At 38.5% G+C, this 19,717-nt stretch overlaps 1 protein-coding gene across 3 annotated transcripts in view; it reads right to left on the bottom strand.

Annotated features, from left to right (window-relative positions):
- Nucleotides 1–1,177: 1,177 nt before the first annotated feature.
- The window catches only part of LOC150077672 (adenylate cyclase type 3-like), a 376,378-nt gene continuing 357,838 nt past the window's right edge, over nt 1,178–19,717 (bottom strand). For 2 of the 3 annotated variants that reach the window (XM_090384272.1, XM_090384271.1), the window contains exons 20-21: nt 14,838–14,962; nt 1,178–1,738 (exon numbers count right to left, since the gene is read on the bottom strand). In XM_090384272.1, the coding sequence (XP_090240398.1) occupies nt 1,571–1,738; nt 14,838–14,962 (293 nt within the window). In that variant the 3' untranslated portion in view covers nt 1,178–1,570. The remainder of the gene's footprint in view (nt 1,739–14,837; nt 14,963–19,717) is intronic. The other variant, XM_090384273.1, reaches the window with a different exon arrangement.

The following is a 19,717-nucleotide window of genomic DNA, read 5'->3' as shown; positions in this document are numbered from 1 at the left end:
TTGAGATAGTCTTGTTCTTTGTTAGTGTTTTTAAACACTGGATCAATCATTTAAAATTAAAACTTTTTAGATTTTTCATTTTGTGTTTCTTATTACATTTACATTACATTCCATATCATGACTACTGATGCATTTGTACAATTCACATTAATTTTTTAAGCATATATAAAACTTAACTATATACAACGAACTGTACTTGATAATCCACTCTAAAAGTTTCAATGAAGATTTATTTAAATTTTTATTTTCCTTCTGACTATAGATCCTATTTTAAGGTTACACTGAAACACTGAAACTTATCACTATACAAAAAAAAAAAAAAAAAAGTCCTCAAAGTATTTCTCATTCTAATCAGAATAACACTGAATTTGCCAAATGAAAATCTTTGAAGAATTTCATAGATAATTAAATGGATAAAATTAATCAAGAAGGATTACAAATAATTTATTAATTAACACTGTATTACATAAAGTGAAGATAAGACACAGAGATCCTGGAATGTGAATGGTCTTTGTATAAAATATTGTGAAAAAATCACTTTAAAAAATTACTTGTGCAGTTTCTTTAGCCAAACTAAATTAATAAAAAAAAAGTAATAATTTAATTCAAATAACTTAACCCTAAAAATAAATATTATAGACAAATCAATTAAATAATGCATAAAACAAACAATTACAGAGTATTTTTAAAGTCACCAAATATAGTTATAACAAGAGATATATAATATGCAATTGTATTGGTTTTGTGACTTTAGAAACACTTTGTGCATACTCAATGAGATATTTCACAAGCAAGGAGACAAAAACAGGGATTATGAACATAATCTGTGCATGTGCACACACACACACACATATACACGCACACACAAGCGCGTGCGCGCACACACACACACACACACTGTAAAATTATACTAAAGGTGTTTTTTGTATAGTTTTTTGGTATTGCAAACTGGGTGGACATAAAGTATAATTTGGCATCTGTGGTGAAATAACAGACTACTGGAACAATTTATGGTGTTTAAGACTTAATTTCTGATTTCTGTTGATGAAATTCCCCATGATTCAGATAACAACAGTTAGGGATAAAATAAAACTTTACTTTTAATACACTAAAAGATAACAGCAGATGCATATTACTTTACATCTTTATTTCTTCCAGTTTTGCATTTTCAAATTGCATATCAAAAACAACTCGCAAGCTGTATACAGTATGCCGATGTTCTGAACATCTGGCATTTACTGAATTAGCAAGAGTGACATGCTAGATCTTGCAGCACTAACAGTTTGGTCCAGACTTTGAATACACATGGGCAGATGTGATGGACTTGGGTAATAAGAAGTTTTACAACAGGGTGTGAAGAAAGACACTTTTTTTTTTTGCCTTAGGAACAAAGTTCAGGAAAAGAAAGAGTGGAATGAATGCACACAATTAATGAACTTTTCTGTCAGGTTTTCTTTGAACTTGTGAAAAATAAACTTTCTCGAAGAACTACCACACTACAAGGTCACACAAGGAAAACTATCACTTTCTGCACCACATTAATTTGGTTTCCAAATTGCATAAAATCATATCACCGCTGCTCAGACACATTTCCTGGCAGCCTATCTGATCCACTGCCTGTCTGTTTGCCAACAAGGTAATAAGTCATGAGATTCCCCTTTCCTTTTACAGCAACTAAGCCTCTCTGTTCAAAGACATAATCAAACTCTTCAAGAATTTGGGCAGTCTCCTCAACAACCTATCATAACAAGAAAAAGAAAATTACAATCAAGTTATTAATTAACAATCAGCATATAAAATAGTAATATAAAAATAACAATTTATAACTGTATGCTACAATGAATTTCTCATTTATGTACTGAAATTTGTACTTATACTTTAGTTTTCTTGAACTATAGTGATAGCCATCTATTGTCTTGTATTTCCTAAATGAATTCCATATTGACTATGTTATGATTAACTTGAATATACTATTTTTTGTCATCCAAACATGATTCCATGATTCTCTTCTGTGGCTTACTGACTGATAAAGATAGCTTGCATAATTTTAAGGAAATTTAAAATCTTTGCATTTTCTAAGTTAATTCATTGATATCTGAGTGTCTAGTATTTCTTTCTGAAAAATGCTCCTTTCACCTTAACATTTTCATATTGTACAGCACAATTTAATTTCAATTAAAATTAAACAGTTAAGTAATATAAATGAAAATAATATTAAATATTTATACAATCTATTTTCTAATATATATTTTTTTTTTTACCTTAGTCTCCTACTAATAAGATTATAAAAGTAAAATTACAGCTACAATCTGCAGATACAGAAGACTTCAGCACATACAAAAAGGAAAGGGCTCTCTTCTTAAGACAGAAAAGACTAGCCTGTAACCAACTTGCCCTGGACAAGCTGAAAAAATCTAAAAGACTCCAAAAACAGAGCCACAAGAAAATCACTATGAAAGAAGAAATATTTAAAGAGTGGACTGAGCTCACTTTCAACAGACTGACCAACTGCATTCACAACTCCCTGTAACACTTTCTGACCTTCTATGCAAACCACCAATATTACTCCTAACCATAACCTAAAGCTATCTGATGGAGATTGTCAAAAAACTACCACTGAAAGCAGTAGTTGGCCCTGCCCAATTTCCTCGGTTTCTAATAAAAATCTGTAGTACATAAATTATAGACCCCCTGGTACATATTTTCAATAAAATCATTAAAAGTGGAAAGATCCCAAAGATCTGGAACAAGTATTTTGTCCATCCAGTCCCTAAATGCAGAGACACCAAGCAGCCACAAGATTTGAAGTCTATTGCCATCAGCTGTGGGTTCCTTAAGATATTTGAAAAAGCAATTCAGCTCTCCATTGCAGACCACTGTTTCAATCACCAGCCCCTGTACCTCCATACCGTGATCAAGGGGAGATCTACAAATAGCAACCTCATGGACACCCTTACCAGAATCCAGAAAGCCCTCAATGACAGAACATAGCTTGATGTTATTTTTTTTTATATTCAAGTCACCTGTGATAAAGTAGATATAACAGTTCTAATCACCATTCTCCAGCTTCAACATTACAGGAAATACTCTCAGCATAATTAAATCAATCCTGGAGCATAGACGTCTCATCATCTCACATCGTAGCATCCGGACAACATGCACTACTAATAGGGGTATCCCACAAGGGGGAGTCCTATCCTCAACCCTATTTGCCACAGTTCTAGAGCCCTTCCTGGCATCCCAAACTAATTTCCAATCATATGCTGATGATCTGAAATTTTACATTACATCTTCTAACAAAAAGCAGGTTCTTACCACTACTCTGCAGGAAAATAAAAAAATCCATCAACTTGAACAATTTCTGGCCTCAGTTGGTTTACAGATTAACCAAGCAAAGATAGCTCAAATGTCATTCACCTGGAAGAAGTGACACAATAATATTGACGTTACCAACAATGGATCACCCATTAAAAAAGATTAAAAAAGAAAATTCACAAGGATCTAGGGTTAGTGTGGGAGGAGGGTTTCACTTTCCAGGCACACCTCCTCAACACAAAAACAAAAATGTATTCAGCTATGTGGGCAGAATATCAAGGCTCCCACTGAGTATCAGTTTCAGCAAACTCAAAGGCCTGAGATGCATTTTCCAGGAAACATACTGATTTGATAAACAGTCTAACCATCGACCTGGATAAACTCTATCTGCAGCACACCTACAGATGGCAGAAGCTAATGGACCCCCATTCCTCTTTATGCAGCAACTATTTGGTCATTGGCCCCTACAAAACACTTCAACAAGTTTCTCAGACTGGAATACTGGCTCCTGAAATGGCTCAACTGGCGGACTGGCAACCAGTTCACTATTTCTTGGGCCCAACTCTACATCAATCTCGAAGTCACATTATGGAAACAACAAATTGTGGCAGCTAACCTTCTTGCACTGGCCAGACTAATCACAGGATGACTTGATACCCCCGATATCAGTGACCTAATAAAAACTCCCTGTATTGCCGGAAGAAGTCAAGTGAACACAATTCTCTCGCTGAGTATCAGTTTCAGCAACCTCAAAGATCTGAGACGCATTTTCCCAGGAAACGTGGTTAGCATTAGCATTAGCATTAGTAGAGGCATTTGATGCAAGAAAGCAAGCTTATGCAGCATCAGCCAAAAAAAAAAAAAAAAAAAAAAAGTAACATAAATAAATAAAAATAACCACTTCCACTTCACCCCTCTGTTCGTTCGAAATACCTGTCCAGCTGAGCCTTAAACTTATTTAGGCTATCAACTTCCACGACAAGGGATGGAAGTCTGTTCCACCCACCAACCACCCGCTGGCTAAAGGCAAATTTCCGCACATCTATCCTACATCTGTCTTTCCTCAATTTGAATTTATGCCCTCTCAGGTGATTTTTCTGAGCTAGAGGAAGAATCCCATCAGCATTGAGCATGCTCAAACCATTCAAGGCTTTGTACACCTCTATCAGATCACCCCGCTGGTGCCTAGTTTCCAGACACTGTAATTTGCAAAACTTAAGCCTTTCTTCGTAAGAGAACCCCTTTGTCCCATTCACCAATCTAGTTGCCCTTCTCTGTACTCGTTCCAGCAGCTCTACATCCTTCCTGAAATGAGGCCTCCAGGCCTGTATACAGTACTCTAGGTGTGGCCTGACCATTGCCTTATACAAGGGAATAATCACCTCCTTATCCCTGCTAGAAAAATTCCTATATATCATTGACAATACACCATGAGCTACTCTTGCAGCTCGTCTGCACTGCTCAGAGAACTTCATATCTGCCTGCACCACCACCCCCAGGTCCCTTTCATTCTCTACCACTGTCAGTGTAGTACCACAGAGTTGATACGTTGCTCTGGGGTTGCTGTTTCCCATATGTAGTACTTTACATTTGTCAATGTTAAACTTCATTTGCCACCTCGAAGCCCATCTGCTCAACCTTTCCAAATCCTGTTGCAGCAGCATAGTGTCAGTAGTGTCCTTGACAACCCTGCCAACCTTCGTATCGTCTGCAAACTTGGACATTAAGCCTGATATACCATCATCAATATCATTTATAAATACAGAAAACAATAAAGGCCCCAATACTGAACCCTGAGGGACTCCACTAATAACATTAGTCCACGATGAGCAGTGTCCATTGATTACCACTCTCTGTCTTCTCCCCCTCAACCACCCCTTTATCCATAGCAGCAACTTGCCTCCAATGCCACACTGCTCCAATTTGTGCAGCAGTCTTCCATGTGCAACAGTATCAAAAGCCTTTCTAAGATCCAAGTATATAATATCAAAGTTATTCCCTGCATCCAGTTCTTTTGTGACTGCATCATAGTATCCAATCAAATTGGTCAGGCAAGACTTCCCCTTAACAAAACCATGCTGTGTCCTAGCTATAACTGAAGTCTTGTCTAGATGATCCTGCAGTGCTTCTTTCACCAGTGCCTCCATTAATTTTCCGGGAACAGAAGTTAAACTCACAGGTCTATAATTACTTGTGTCAGCCTTTGATCCCCCTTTGTGAATTGGGGTCACATTTGCACATCTCCAGTCAATGGGTACCTCCCCTGAGTCCAAGGAAGCTCTCCTAATTATGGCTAAGGGTTTGCTTACCTCCTTTGCTGCCTCCTTTAATATAACTGGATAGATCCCATCCACCCCAGGTGCCTTTCTTGTGTTTATCTTCAACAATTTCTCCTCCACTTTGCTCTCAGTTATTACAAGATTCTCTAGCTTACTGCTAGAGTTGAATACACCTCTGGCATTCCCCTCGCTGAATAACTCCTCATGTGTGAATGTCGATGCAAAATATTCATTTAGTTTGTTAGCTACCCGAGCAGGGTCATCAACAGTTGACCCATCGATCTCAAGTGGACCAATCTGATTCATCCCCTTCCTTCTAGAGTTTACATAAGTAAAGAACTCTTTGCTGTTTTTCTTCGCATCCCTTGCCAAGGATCTCTCATAATCTGCCTTCGCCTGCCTAACCTCCTTTGTAACTTGGTTACAGATCAACTTGTATCTATCATAGGCGTCCGTGTCACGTGTTAATTTGTATGTATCCCATGCATTTTTCTTCTCTGCCATATGCCTCATTAGTTCATCTGACAACCATTTAGGCCTAAACCTTGAACAATATTTCTTAGTTGGTATGTAAAGCCTAGTAGCTTCCACGATAAGTTCTTTGAATGCTTCCCATTTTGAATTTGCTGTTGGCAATATCATCAGTTGATCCCACTGTATAGAATTTAAATACTGTCTCAGTCCATTGTAGTCGCCTTTACGAAAGCAATACCCCTTCCCTTTACCCCTAATGGTAGTTACCTCTTTGAGTAACTCCCACTTCAGCACACTGTGATCACTGCCACCAAGTGGTTCATTTATCTGCAGATTCTTAATGCATGAAGAATCACTACTGATAATCAAATCAAGAGTATTACTCCCTCTAGTTGCCTCCCGAACATGCTGATGTAGAAAACAATCATCCAATAAATCCACAAAAGCCTTGCTACTGTGTGAGTGACCAGCCCCCAAATTCCAGTCAATATCTGGGAAATTAAAATCCCCCATTATAAGACTCTCTGATTTACTGGCCCACTCTATTTCTCCGAACAGTTTCTTATTATACTCATCAGAGTCATTAGGCCTATAGCACACTCCTACTCTCAATTTTGATCTCCCAATGCTTATGTCACACCAAACTGACTCGACACTGCACTGTCCAGCGATGTCGACTGGCTTCACTTCCTTGGATTTTATGTGTTTTTTAACTAATAGCATAACCCCTCCTCCCTTCCTATCCTGTCTATCCTTTCTGTAGACATTGTACTCCCCAAATTCCAGTTCTGCATTTCTTATATCTGTGTGACACCACGTCTCTGAAATCCCCACAATATCTGCCTTTGATGTTTTGAGCAATACCTCAAATTCATCAAATTTATTTACTAAACTACTAGCATTGGTGTACACACAAGTATACATGCACCTGTTCTTTTTCTTAGCTACCCTAACACAACCCATGTGTTTACTTGTACCCCAATGATTCCCAGCAGTCTCTGAAATATCCTGCATCTTATTTTCCAGGCTGCGGCTCATTCCAATAGAAGCAGTGCAAGAATCACTTTCACCTCTGCCAGTGGCTACTGTTAATCTATTAGTCCTTGTATCCCCCCAATCTAGCAGTTTTCCGACCCACCTAACATTGCCTCGATAGCATCAGCAAACATTCTTGCACCCTTTCTATTTAAGTGTATCCCATCCCTGTAGAAGCAGTCTCTCCTGTTAACAAGTACAGACCAGGCTGAAAAAAATTCTACCCCTTGAGCCCTGCACAATCTTTCCAGGGCCGAATTGATTGACAGGGCTCTCATCAATTTGATAAACAGTCTAACCATCAACCTGGATAAATTTTGTCGGCAGCACACCTACAGATGTCAGAAGCTAATGGACACATACACAAACCTACCGTTATGACTCACAGGAACACCACCAAAAGGAAAACATGGACTGCTTCAACCAAGGAAATACTCTTTTGTACATATAATATTTCACGTTTTGTCCAGAAATTTTGATCAAATATTATCTTGCGTAGTTTGGGATACTATGCTATTCCACAATTTTCAAGTATGGAATTAAAGAATTCAGTAAATACTGTTCCTTTCAGGTTAAGCACACATGTGGCTCCATGTAACCCCAGACACATGTCCTTGCCATCTGAATGAAATAATCATCCCTCTAGCTTACTGCTGTCCAGGAGGAGGCTCTAGAGCAGAGCAATAAACATATATTAATAATAATAATAAAAATTAAAGAAATCGCCATATGACTTCATGTCTTTCTTTAAATTCCAACAATTTTGCTCTAGGTATGTTTTCAACTGTTTTTTTGCTATGTATGTAATAAACATTATCCCAAACATAGAAATTAAATCGATTTGGTGATGTAGTTGAAGCATTCACTTAATTATTCCCACCAATATATATAAAATATTCATGAATGCCTATTTCTTTTTCTTATCAACCTTTCATGCACACAATTTTCATACCAAATCGTTGCGAGAGAGTGCATAGCTGGGGTCAACGGGTTGCAATGATTTTTTATAGTCTTAGTGCGGTATTCATCTTTTAGGGAAGCATAATTCAACTAAGGGCCAGGGCCAATCATGAAAAAACTCTAAAAGTTTACACATATGGTCATTCACTCACTCATTTTTTTTATTTATTCTACAGTCTAATTTACAGGGGGGGACAACATTACTTTTATCATGTCACTCAAACCCACTTTTACACACAATTAGTTTAACTGACTTACATTATTGTAAGTAATCTCTTGTTCTCATGTCTCATTGGCAGGAATTATTATGGATATTTTTTTGTAAACTGGATACATTACCTTAGATTTAATATGCTTCTTAACTAAGAGCATAACCCCTCAATCTCTCCTGTCCTGTCTGTGCTTCCTGTACACATTATACTCCCCATATTCAAATTCAGAATCACTTTGTCTGAGTAACACCATAGCTCCGCTATCCCGACAATGTCTGCATTTCATGACTTAATCGGTACTTCGAATTCATCAAATTTATTCACAATGCTATGCTCCTATAATTAATGTACATGCACATGTTCTTATTCTTAGTTACCCTAACACAGCTCATGTATTCATTTGTTCCATGATAACCCACAGAAAAGCCTTAAGTTCCAGAAACCTTGCTTTCCAGGCCTGCTGCATGTACCAATAGTAGCAGTGCAAGAATCACTTTCGAATCTGTCTGAGGCTCTAGTTAAGCTATTAGCCTGTGTGTCCCACCAAGGTAGCAGTTTTTCAAATCAACTACCACTGCCTCAATAGCATCAGCAAATATTCTTGCACCCCCTTCTTTTCAAGTGTATCCCATCCCTGTAAAAACTCTCTCCTCTTAACAAGCACAGATCATACTGAGAAAAATTCTACCCCATGAGCCTTGCACAATTTCGTCAGGGCCAAAGTGGTTGACAAGGCTCTCGACATATACTCCCCCCTATTGTGTCTGCGCAGGATTGCAGACACTTCAAACTCAATTCTAACTTTCAACTTTCTCCCAACATTGTCCTGTACTTGTTAAGTAAGTGACAAGACAAGAAAATAACAGAAAGACAATCCCACAACACAACAGACCAGACATTACATTAGTCAACAAGAAGGAAAAGGCAACCTCTCTGATTGACATAGCGGTGCCCAACACTGGCAACCTCCAGAAAACCCACGAGGAAAAGATCAGGAAGCACACAGACCTAAGACAAGACAGGAGATTAAAGGGATGTGACATATTCATCAAGTAATGAATATGTCACATATTTATCAAGTAATGACAATCCTGATCATCGTGTCAACTGCTGGTATGTGTCAAAGATCCTAACACAAGAGCCTAGCAGCAATAGGTCTACCAGAGAACACTTACAAGGAACTCCAGAAACACTTGTAGGATAGTCAGAGAGTTCCTTGGCTAACAGTAACACCAGACATAACAACAACAACCTTGTGCACTTGGTACCAGTACCTGTCATGGCAGAACTCTCCCATCAGGGAGAAATAATAATAATAATAAATGCAAATTAGCTTCATTTAATTGAACTGGATCCCTTTTTTGTTTTTTTGTGGCCAGCCTCAAGATTGGGAACGTCCCTTTTTATCATATCAATTATCCTGACCTGAGACATCCTCTGCTACTTCTCCCAGGTTTTTCTGCCCCTGATAATCAGGGCTGCTGCAAGTGGGTAGGCAAGGTAAGCATCGCTTAAGGGCAGCAGTTAAAGAGGGGGCTGAAATTTTTTTTGATATTCTTTCTGATTGGTGAATGCTTATCAGTATTCAACATTTAGGGCAGCAAATTTTATTTTGCTTACTGGCAGAACATAGGAATGCAGCGCTACTGCTGATAATGTTGGTGTCCTTTTAACTAAGGAAAGGTTTTACTACCTATAAGAGTTTGCTTTGAAGACTTGCACCTGTCATGAGCCCTTCTGTCACCTGCCACTGTTCTTTGGTTCCAGCCAACTTTACTTAATGTCACCAATATCAATCTGGTGTATTTATTCTTTACTCGGCCTTGTAATTGCATAAAAGTATCGGTAAGGGTATCAAATCCATGTGTTACAAGTTGCGGCTCCGCTGAACAAGAAGTTTTTTAGCCATATTTAGCTGTTTTATTGACCATTTTTACATCAAATTATTTTCTATAAGTAGCTTATAGACCTAGTCAGGATCGTTAGTTTAGTCTGAATTGAGACAGCGAGATTTGAAAGTTAATTAATACTTAAGTGTCCGTAGATTTACCGTTCGTAACTTGCCGCCTTTCTCATACGATACGTTATATACCGAACTAGATAGCATTAGTATAGTATAGGTTATAATATTGTCAGTTGATCAGTAGAATCTATTAAACTTGTTGAACTTCATTGTCAATTAAATTGTAATTTTAACTATATACATATAATGACTTAGATTACAAAAGTAACATAATTAATTAAAACATAACTGATATGGAAGTTATATAAAGGGAACTCGTAGATAATTAATGCTTGACACTGAAAAAATATATATACCGTTATAACTGTGTTGGGATACAAGTTTAGGGTTATAATTTTGAACTGAAATTGAAATTTTATTGAAATTAATCGAAATCATGACTCAGACCAGAGCAGCAAAGCAAAAGGCTAAAGCTAATGGAAGTGCTGTGGCTCAGAGGAGAACTGAGGGGGGCAGTTGCCTTCTGAATCACAGCCTTTTAAAATGCACTGCTTGCATGATGTTTGTTGACATCCAGGTACGGGACATGATATTGCCATGGGGGGGGTGTCTTTGTGTGTGCGTGATGCAAGAAGTGATAACTTAAGTTATAACTGTACAGGGAAATAGAGTGGGCCAGTACATCAGAGAGTCTTATAATGGGGGATTTTAATTTCCCAGATATTGACTGGAATTTGGGGCTGGTCACTCACACACTAGCAAGACTTTTGTGGATTTATTGGATGATTGTTTTCTACATCAGGATGTTCGGGAGGCAACTAGAGGGAGTAATACTCTTGATTTGATTATCAGTAGTGATTCTTCAAGCATTAAGAATCTGCAGATAAAGAAACCACTAGGTGGCAGTGATCACAGTGTGCTGAAGTGGGATTTACTCAAAGAGGTAACTACCATTAGGGGTAAAGGGAAGGGTTATTGCTTTCGTAAAGGCGACTACGATGGACTGAGACAGTATTTAAATTCTATACAGTGGGACCAACTGATAATGTTACCAACAGCAAATTCAAAATGGGAAGCAATCAAAGAACTTATCTTGGAAGCTACTAGGCTTTACATACCAAATTGCATACCATTTAGGCCTAAACCTTGAAATATTGTTCAAGGTTTAGGCCTAAATGGATGTCAGATGAACTAATGAGACATATGGCAGAGAAGAAAAGTGCATGGGATACATACAAATTAACACATGACACAGAAGCCTATGATAGATACAAGTTGATCTGTAACCAAGTTACAAAGGAGGTTAGGCACGCAAAGGCAGATTACGAGAAATCTTTGGAAAGGGATGCAAAGAAAAACAGCAAAGAGTTCTTTACTTATGTAAACTCTAGAAGGAAAGGGATGAATCAGATTGGTCCACTTGATATCGATGGGTCAACTGTTGATGATCCTGCTCAGGTAGCTAACAAACTAAATGAATATTTTGCATCTGGTTAAAGAGGCACTGGTTAAAGAAGTACTGCAGGATCATCTAGACAAGACTTCAGTTATAGCTCGGACCCAGCATGGTTTTGTTAAGGGGAAGTCTTGCCTGACCAATTTGATTGGATACTATGATGCAGACACAAAAGAACTGGATGCAGGAAATAACTTTGATATTATATACTTGGATCTTAGAAAGGCTTTTGATACTGTTGCACATGGAAAACTGCTTCACAAATTGGAGCAGTGTGGCATTGGAGACAAATTGCTGCTATGGATAAAGGGATGGTTGAGAAGGAGAAGACAGAGAGTGTTAATCAATGGATATTGCTCATCGTGGACTAATGTTATTAGTGGAGTTCCTCGGGGTTCAGTGTTGGGTCCATTGTTGTTTTCCTTATTTATGAATGATATTGATGATGGTATATCAAGCTTAATGTCCAAATTTTCAGATGATACAAAGGTTGGCAGCGTTGTTAAGGACACTACTGACAGTATGCTGCTGCAATAGGATCTGGAAAGGTTGAGCAGATGGGCTGAGAGGTGGCAAATGAAGCTTCACATTGACAAAAGTAAAGTACTACATATGGGAAACAGTAACCCCAGAGTAACATATCAACTCTGTGGTACTACACTGACAGTGGTAGAGAATGAAAAGGACCTGGGATAATTGTGCAGTGCAGATGGTCTGCAACGGTAGCTCATGGTGTCTTGTCAATGATATACAGGAATTTTTCTATCAGGGATAAGGAGGTGATTTTTCCCTTGTATAAGGCAATGGTCAGGCCACAACTTGAGTACTGTATGCAGGTCTGGGGGCCTCATTTCAAGAAGGATGTAGAGCTGCTGGAACGAGTACAGAGAAGGGCAACAAGATTAGTGAAAGGAACAAAGGGTTGCTCTTACGAAGAAAGACTTAAATTTTGCAAATTATTGTGTCTGGAGACTAAGCACCTGTGAGGTGATCTGATTGAGGTGTATAAAACTTTGAATGGTTTGAGCATGCTCAATGCTGATGGGATTCTTCCTGTTGCTCAGAATAATCACCTGAGACGGCATAAAATCAAATTGAGGAAAGACAGATGTAGAATAGACGTGCGGAAATTTGCCTTTAGCCAGTCGGTGGTTGGTTGGTTGAACAGACTTCCATCCCTTGTCGTGGAAGTTGATAGCCTAAATAAGTTTAAGGCTCAGCTGTACAGGTATTTTGAACGAACAGAGGGGTGAAGTGGAAGTGGTTTCTTTTTTTTTTTTTTATTTATTTTTTAAATTTTTTTATTTTATTTTTTTTTTTTGGCTGATGCTGCATAAGCTTGCTTTCTTGCATCAAATGCCTCTACTAATGCTAATGCTAATGCTAACAGACTTCCATCCATTGTTGTGGAAGTTGATAGCCTAATAAATTTAAGGCTTAGCTGGACAGGTATTTCAAACAAACAGAGGGGTGAAATGGGAGTGTTTTTTTTTTTTTTTTTTTGGCTAATGCTGCATAAGCTTGCTTTCTTGCATCATATGCCTCTACTAATGCTAATGCTAACATCCTAGCAACCTCAGGAAAAGGAAATGGTTGATTTTTTGGATAATAATTCTAGCCAAACATGAAATGTCAAAAGTCAAGTACAGATAAAGGGTGCAGGATGATATTCTCATGAAAGCAGAAAGGGCATATGTCAATTAACCATGCTTATAAATGTTCCTAGGTCTATGTAAAAACAAACACTCAAAAATCTTGTCGTCAAGCACTTATGATGAAAACTGGATACAATGCAGAAAAGAAGTACATGCCACTAGGCTGGCTGTCTCCTTTCTGATAATTTTTCTAAGTGATTAATTTATTATTTATCCCTTAGGCTTTGGTTGGTTAAATTTGAGGGCAAGAAACTTGGTATGATGAAGTTACTGAAGTGATCACCTACAAAATTGAAAAGGTAATTAATATTAATGAAAATTAAGGATTTAAACAATTCTAGCAGCTGGATTTTGGACATAATGCCTCTAGTTAATGCCTGCAGCTATATCCAGATAATAAGATAAAGGCTCACTGGCATTTTTCTTGAGCCCTGGAAGAAAACCATCAGTCCTAATACTGCTAAAACATTAGTTCATATAACTGGTATTATAGAAAATGGGTAGAAGAAGCTTTGTGTACAGATGCTCCACTAAATGCAAAATTAATAAAGATGGAGGAATTTTAACACCCACCTTTGATCACTGGTACATAAAATTGTATCATATGATTCAATCATGACTTTAGAAATTAGTTACTAATTACATTACTCTAGAATGCTACTAATATTACAGAAAGGTCAGGTGGCTGCAACATCATTACATAGTGATTTTAACATCACAAAACAAATTTAAGCTACAGCTCTTTAAGGGCTTAAGCCTCAGGCTGCGATAGAATTAGACAACATACACATTTGTGCAAAAGCAGCATATTAGTATGCAGCAATTCTAAAAAAAAATCTAAAAACAGCAACATTTTAGTTATATCTCATATTGTGAATACCTTCACAATGAGTTGGCATGATATTGCACTACTTTGAATAAATAACGCTTCATCAATGGAGAAGCCCTTCTTCAGTGGGTACCCTCATCATTTGTCATCATTGCATCACCAGGGTTCCTACCCACTCATGAAGAAGGGCCAAATAGCCCTGAAACAGCACTGTCTGGATGGTGGTACCGCCAAAAATAAGTAACAATAGTCTTCTCCATTGATGAAGCATTACTTATTCGAATTAGTGCAATATCATGGCAACTTGTTGTAAAGGTATTCACAATATGAGATATAACTAAAACGATGCTGTTTTTAGCTTTTTTTTAGAACTGCTGTGAACTAAAATGCTGCTTTTGCACAAACTTGTATGTTGAATAAATTCAAAGGTAAAGAAGAAATCAAAAGAAATTCACAACCGGTTAATTCAGTAGTAGTTTCATTTTGTGTGTGCTATGTTTTAAGGAGTTCAAAATACGCAGTTATAGGCTTAAGAATTTGTGAAGCTACTTTAATTACCACTACTCTGCTTTCATCGAAATCAGAGTAGCAAAGAATAATTATGAATTTGTCACATGATTTCCAAGTTCTTTGCTGGACATTAAGTAATTTATACTAACCTGAATGCAGCCAGCCTTTCCTGTACTTTCCATTCTACTTGCCACATTTACAGTGTTACCCCACATGTCATAATGAGGCTTTCGAGCTCCAATAACTCCAGCAGTGATAGGACCTTGATTAATACCTGTTAATATATGAGAAACTCATATCATTCTTATTATATATATTGCTCATCCACAAGAAGTGTAACAAAAATGAAATAATTTTTCCCCCCAGAAAACGTCATTGTTCTAGATCAGCACAATGCAAGTGTAGCCTATAGGAATGGTGATTACCACTGTATATTGTCCATTATTAGAGCTTTACTCTTGATAGTTTTCTGTTAAAATGGCATTTTTTGCAATTTATTGTGCTACAAAACTTAAAAAAAAAAAATGAAGGTTTTTGAGTTACTATTAGTGTTAGGCATATAATGCAAGGAAGCCACAGACTTTTGCTGCACTGGCCAAAACAATAAATAAATGAAATAAATAACTAAATAAAATTAATCTAGCTATCAGCCTCAGCCATGGAGGTAACTCATTCCAGTGGCCAGCTTTTTCCCTTGCAATTTGAATTTATGGCCTCTGTTCTGGAATCATTTATAACAGCAAAAATATTGCCTTCATTCATTTTACTATTCTCGTTCAGAGCCTATCCCAGATTTCAATGAGATTTTCCCTCCAGTTGCTAAGTTCCTGGTTGTAAGCAATCTAACCCACATACTCAAATTCTTTTCTCAATGTGTGCCCTTTTTCAGATCTCACAAAGTATTAATAGTAATAACAAATGATGCAAGAAAGCAAGCATATAGCATCAGCCAAAAAAAAAAAAAAAATTCACCCATCTGTATCCTCCAAGAGTTTCTGGTTCTTCTTGGAATTTATTCAACCGATCCACTTCCACAACAACAGATGGAAGCCTATTCCAACAATCAACCACCCACTGAATAAAGCAAACTTCTGCATGTCTATCCTGCAACCATCTGTCCTCAACTTGAATTTATGCCCACCCCATGTGTGTGGTCCCAGAAAGTGGAAGAATACCATTTAGCATTCAGCTTACTCAATCCATTCAAGACTTCAAATATATCAATCAGATCTCCCCACAGGTGCTTGGTCTTGGAATGCTGCAATTTGCAGAACTGAAGCCCCTCTAGATAAGAGCACACTTTTGTTTCCTTTACCAACCTGGTAGCCCTTCTCTGAACCCATTCGAGTAGATCTACATGCTTCCTAAAACAAGACCTCCAGACCTGTATACAGTACTCAAGATGTAGCCTAGCCATGGCAGTATACAAAGGGATAATCACCTCCTTATACCTACTAACAAAGTTTCTGTATATCATTAACAAAACCCCATGAGCTATGCTAGCAGCATATCTGCACTGCTCAGAGAATTTCATGTCTGAATGCACAATTACCCCAATGCACAATTACCCCACTACCCTGAGTGGAGAATGAAAAAAGAGTTTGATATACTTCTGGCATCCCTTTCCCTAAAGAATTCCTCATGTGTGAATGTAGACACAAAATATCTATTCAGTTTGTTAGCAGTCTGAGCAGGATCATCAATGGGCCCAAAGTGATTCAACCCCTTCCTTCTACTGTTAATATAAGCATAAAAATCTTTGTTATTTTTCTTTGTCTTCTTTGCCAGAGATTTTTACAATCTGCCTTAGCTTGCCTAACCTCCTTTGATTGCAGACTAATTTATATCCACCATAGACTTCTGTTACTTACACCAATGAGCCAAAACATTATGACCAGTGAATCGTTATGCAAATCAAAGCAACTGCAGGCAAGTTACAGCCCCTGCGTGGGTCGGGACATGGTAAAAAAACACCTGATACTGAGTTCCGTTAATCAGTGTTACTCTTGTTCTTCAGATGGGAAAGGCAGTGGACTTAAGCAAGTTTGACAAAAGGCCAAATTGTAATGGCCAGATGACTGGGTCAGAGCATATCCAAAATAGCTCCGGCTGGTGGGGTGCTCATGGTCAGCCGTGGTTAGTACCTACCCAAAATTGGTCTGAGGAGGGGAAACCCACGACCTGCCGGTGAGGTGTTGGACAACCACGGCTCATCAATGCTTGAGGTGAGCGAAAGCTCTCCCGGATGGTACATGGCAACAGAAGGGCGACTGTGGTGCAACTCGCTGGTAATTGGAATGCTGGTGACGGGAGTAATGTGTCACAACACACAGTACATCGAACCCTGCTGAAAATGGGGCTGCATAGCCGCAGGCCACTCCGAGTGCCACATGACCTTGAGTGATTGGAAGAAGGTCGTGTAGTCCAATGAATCATGTTTCCTCTTGCATAATGTAGACAGCCGGGTATGTGGGCATTTTTTACACTAGGAAGTGATGGTGCCTGGATGCTAGGACTAGGGGACATAAATTCAAGTTAGGAGGGGGGGGAAGATGTTTAGATTGGACTGCAGGAAGTTTTATTTTAACCAGTGAGTTATAAATTTCTGGAATAAGTTTCCTACAATGGGTGGTAGAGGCTGACAGTTTGGGGAAATTCAAAGGACATCTGGATAGTACCTTCGGGTGAGGGAAACGCATAGGATGTAGGTTTAATTTCCTTTTCTTTTATTAATAATTAGTTGTTTTTTTTTATCATTGTTTTATTCGGGTTTTTTTTTTTGGCTGGTGCAGCATAAGCCATAGGTTTCCTTGCACTATGCGGCCATTACTAATACTAATACTAGACAAGCGGTATACCCCATGCAACCTAAGTGAAGAGTACCTTCCCAACCAGGAGGCACAAACGAAGCTAGAAAGATGAGCAGAGAAGACACTCCACGGCAGACACTACAATGATCTCCATCAAAATCACATAGATAAAATTGCTTCCAACGCATGGTTCACGAGCGGGACACACTTCCTCAAGACCGAAGCATTCATGCTGGCCAGCCAAGACCAGGTAATCAACACCATTGTGAAGAAGTCCAAAGTGTCCAATGACACACGTCGATGATGCCACCTGGCCTCAGAAACGATCCAACACATCACCGCACGATGCAAGGTGATTACGCAGACTGAGAACACTCATAGACACGACCAGAATTCCAGGATAATAACATCAGAAGCTAGAAAGGAAATACCAGTTGATCGAAGAGAGTGTACAGTACTACAAGTACGAACCCCAGGCAGTACTAGAGACCCCGACCCACAAGTGTACTGGAACAGTGCCATAATAACAGATAGGACAATCCTGCACAACAGACTGGGCATAACCCTTGTGGACAAGAAGGAAAAGGCTACCTGTCTGATTGATATAGTGGTATCCATCACTGGCAACCTGCAGAAAACTCATGAGGTAAAAATCAGGAAGTAGCATTACCATTAGCATTTAGCATTAGCATTAGTAGAGGCATATGATGAAAGAAAGCAAGCTTATGCAGCATCAGCCAAAAAAAAAAAAAACATAAACTTCCACTTCAAGAGATGGAAGTCTGTTCCACCAACCAACAACCCGCTGGCTAAAGGCAAATTTCCACACAACTATCCTACATCTATCTTTCCTCAATTTGAATTTATGCCCTCTCAGGTGATTATTCTGAGCAAGAGGAAGAATCCCATCGGCATTGAGTATGCTCGAACCATTCAAGGCTTTATACACCTCTATCAGATCACCTCACCAGTGCCTAGTCTCTAGACACTGTAATTTGCAAAATTTAAGCCTTTCTTCATAAGAGCAACTCTTTGTTCCATTCACTAATCTTGTTTCCCTTCTCTGTACTCGTTCCAGCAGCTCTACATCCTTCTTGAAATGAGGCCTCCAGACCTGTATTCTTGAGTACTATACAGTACTAAAGGTGTGGCCTGACCATTGCCTTATACAAGGGAATAATCACCTCCTTATCCCTGCTAGAAAAATTCCTGTATATCATTGACAAGACACCATGAGCTACTCTTGCAGCCCGTCAGAGAATTTCATCCACTTTATCCACTGCTCAGAGAATTTCATATCTGCCTGCACAATTACCCCCAGGTCCTATTCATTCTCTAGTACTGTCAGTGTAGTACCACAGAGTTGATACATTGCTCTGGGGTTACTGTTTCCCCATGTGTAGTACTTTACATTTGTCAATTTTAAGCTTCATTTGCCACCTCTCTGCCAATCTGCTCAACCTTTTCAGATCCTGTTGCAGCAGCATAGCATCAGTAGTGTCCTAAACAACCCTGCCAACCTTTGTATCGTCTGCGAACTTGGACAATAAGTGTGATATATCATCATCAATATCATTCATAAATACAGAAAACAATAATGGACCCAACAATGAACCCTGAGGGACTCCATTAATAACATTAGTCCACGATGAGCAGTGTCCATTGATTACCACTCTCTGTGTTCTCCCCCCTCAACCACCCCTTTATCCATAGCAGCAATTTGCCTCCAATGCCACACTGCTCGAATTTGTGCAGCAGTTTTCCATGTGCAACAGTATCAAAAGCCTTTCTAAGATCCAAATATATAATATCAAAGTTATTCCCTGCATCCAGTTCATTTGTAACTGCATCATAGTATCCAATCAAATTGGTCAGACAATACTTTCCCTTAACAAAACCATGCTGTGTCCGAGGTATAACTGAAGTCTTGTCTAGATGATCCTGTAGTGCTTCTTTAACCAGTGCCTCCATTAATTTTTATGGACCAGAAGTTAAACTCACAGGTCTATAATTACTTGTGTCAGCCTTTGATCCTCCTTTGTGAATTGAGGTCACATTTGCAATTTTCCAGTCTATGCGTATCTCCCCTGAGTCCAAAGAAGCTCTCATAATTATGGCTAAGGGTTTGCTTACTTCCTTTAATATAACTGAATAGATCCCATCAACCCCGGGTGCCTTTCTTATGTTTATCCTCAACAATTTCTCCTCCAGAGCATGTT

This window comes from Mastigoproctus giganteus, chromosome 11 (assembly GCF_048544385.1).
Source record: "Mastigoproctus giganteus isolate SK-2022 chromosome 11, ASM4854438v1, whole genome shotgun sequence".
NCBI lineage: Eukaryota > Metazoa > Arthropoda > Arachnida > Uropygi > Thelyphonidae > Mastigoproctus > Mastigoproctus giganteus.
This window is presented reverse-complemented; position numbering and strand designations above follow the sequence as displayed.